This window comes from Oncorhynchus nerka, unplaced genomic scaffold (assembly GCF_034236695.1).
Source record: "Oncorhynchus nerka isolate Pitt River unplaced genomic scaffold, Oner_Uvic_2.0 unplaced_scaffold_1956, whole genome shotgun sequence".
NCBI classification, from domain to species: Eukaryota; Metazoa; Chordata; class Actinopteri; order Salmoniformes; family Salmonidae; genus Oncorhynchus; species Oncorhynchus nerka.
Genome location: NW_027039370.1, coordinates 21,847 through 24,506, shown reverse-complemented (window position 1 = coordinate 24,506; position 2,660 = coordinate 21,847). Strand labels below are relative to the sequence as shown.

The following is a 2,660-nucleotide window of genomic DNA, read 5'->3' as shown; positions in this document are numbered from 1 at the left end:
CACTCTTCCATAAAGGCCAGATTTGTGCAATATACGACTGATTGTTGTCCTATGGACAGAGTGTCCCACCTCAGCTGTAGATCTCTGCAGTTCATCCAGAGTGATCATAGGCCTCTTTGCTGCATCTCTGATCAGTCTTCTCCTTGTATGAGCTGAAAGTTTAGAGGGACGGCCAGGTCTTGGTAGATTTGCAGTGGTCTGATACTCCTTCCATTTCAATATTATCGCTTGCCCAGTGCTCCTTGGGATGTTTAAAGCTTGGGAAATATTTTTGTATCCAAATCCGGCTTTAAACTTCTTCACAACAGTATCTCGGACCTGCCTGGTGTGTTCCTTGTTCTTCATGATGCTCTCTGCGCTTTTAACGGACCTCTGAGACAATCACAGTGCAGGTGCATTTATACGGAGACTTGATTACACACAGGTGGATTGTATTTATCATCATTAGTCATTTAGGTCAACATTGGATAATTCAGAGATCCTCACTGAACTTCTGGAGAGAGTTTGCTGCACTGAAAGTAAAGGGGCTGAATAATTTTGCACGCCCAATCTTTCAGTTTTTGATTTGTTAAAAAAGTTTGAAATATCCAATAAATGTTGTTCCACTTCATGATTGTGTCCCATTTGTTGTTGATTCTTCACAAAAAAATACAGTTTTATATCTTTATGTTTGAAGCCTGAAATGTGGCAAAAGGCCGCAAAGTTCAAGGGGGCTGAATACTTTCGCAAGGCACTGTATGTGTGAACATGACTAACACCAACAACACCACTGCTGATACTGAGAAACGGTGTGTGTGTGTGTGCGTGCGTGCGTGCGTGTGTGTGTGTGTGAACTGTGGTGTTTGTTGTTTGAGGGGTACTTGTGCATGTATGTGCCTGTGTTCAGCCAGAGAGGAGGGACTGTGAAAATGACCAATTGAGCACTGGTAAAACAAGGCTCTCTAAAAGTTGAACATTTGAATGCTGATTCTGTATCTGAAAAGATAATTAATCTCCATTGCAAGTTGAAATTGGACCAATATATGTTGACATCATGGCAAGACACAAGATCCTCACCTTTACTGTGATGTATTTATTCCAGGCTTGGACTTTGGGTGTGGACTCCAAGATGGTAAGATACTATACTATTTAGACTGCAATTAAGAAAGAATGAAAGAAAGAAAGAAAGAAGGACATTGAGATAGAAAGGAGAGAGAGAGAGAGAGAGAGAGATGGGTATTACATTTTTTGTATTAGATATATATTTGTTTATTTGTTCGATTTGTTAAAATGTGGAAAAACTGAAGGGGTCTGAACATTTTCCGAATGCACTGTATATACAGTATTTATAGTATTATAGCTACAACTTTTATTATTGTCACTGTTGTTTTCATAATTGTGTGTGTCACTTTTCTGTGGCAACATTTACCTTGTTATTCATTTCATTAAAGTATATTGAATTTAATTGAATGAATTTGAGAAAGTGAGAGAGAGTGAGAGATAGACAGAGAGAAAGATTTTTAAATAAAATTAAATATATTTTTAAAATCCTTGCTTTTTTCACTTTTGCCTGTTTTATTCCCTCCATATTCTCTGAAGGTTCATCTCCGTCAGCCTGGTCTCAATTCCAGCATACCCTTAGACATGGTCCCTGACTCCGTTGATGACATGTATAATGGATGCACTGAACAAATGTACAACAAGGTGCAGAAGGAATATCTTCCAAATGAAATTAACAAAGTAGGGATCTTCAAACAAGCCTGGATGAAGGCAGAAGGATGTGCAACTATTGAGAAAGTGAAGAAACGATTCCAAAAGGACAAGTCCAAGTACAATCCTAAAGACAAACTTCCACATGATCATATCAAGGCTATCTGTGCTTACTCAGGGGGTCAAAGTAAGATGTACCCAGTGTTCAACCAAGCAGTCCGGACCAGTAGAACAGAGTACACCACCTCCTTCCAGTTCCACTCCCTTCATTTCCTCCTGACTGACGCCATTCGCCTCCTGAAACTAAAACAAAATACCTGCCACACCACATACCGGAGAACCAACATGGAGTTTTCAGGTGAAGTGAACAAGGAAATCAGATTCGGCCTCTTTGCCTCCAGTTCTTTCCTAAAGAACTTGACACATTTTGGAGAGAAGTCCTGCTTTGAGATAAAGACATGTTTTGGCGCTGACCTGAAGTCCTACCCAGAGATGGGGAATTATGAAAAGGAGGTGTTGATTCCACCGTATGAAGTGTTCAAAGTTACTGCTGTGCTGAAGAAAGAAAATGATGAAAACCTTTGGTGCAATGTTGTGTACAAACTAAAGAGTATCAAAACACTGAGTAACCTGAATTGCAACATTTTTAACAAGACAACAATTAATTAAGAAAATCTGTGTTGATCTTGAGTCATTGTCCCTAAAGACGATTTAAAACTAACAGCTATGCTGCTTATCTTTCTAAAAGTAAATGAAGCCAAACAACGTGTCTTCAGTGTCTAAAGCTTTCATTGTAATAAGTTAGTTGGTTTATTGGTGGATGTTACATAAAGACCTCATCCTGACTTCCAGAAACAGTGATTATTAAGATGTTTGTATTATAGTGTATCAGACTCCATAGGAGACTTTAATGCACTTATATACCTTCTGCAGCTTGTGGCAAAATGAATAAAGAAAATCATTGAGCTTGA

General features: G+C 38.8%; 1 protein-coding gene across 1 annotated transcript; it reads left to right on the top strand.

Moving 5' to 3' along the window:
• The first annotated feature begins 882 nt into the window (after positions 1-882).
• Positions 883-2,660, top strand: LOC115116918 (NAD(P)(+)--arginine ADP-ribosyltransferase 2-like). Its single transcript, XM_029645385.2, has 2 exons — positions 883-1,111; positions 1,579-2,660. The coding sequence occupies exons 1-2, from the start codon at positions 1,034-1,036 to the stop codon at positions 2,356-2,358; spliced, it is 858 nt and encodes a 285-aa protein (XP_029501245.1). The 5' UTR covers positions 883-1,033; the 3' UTR covers positions 2,359-2,660.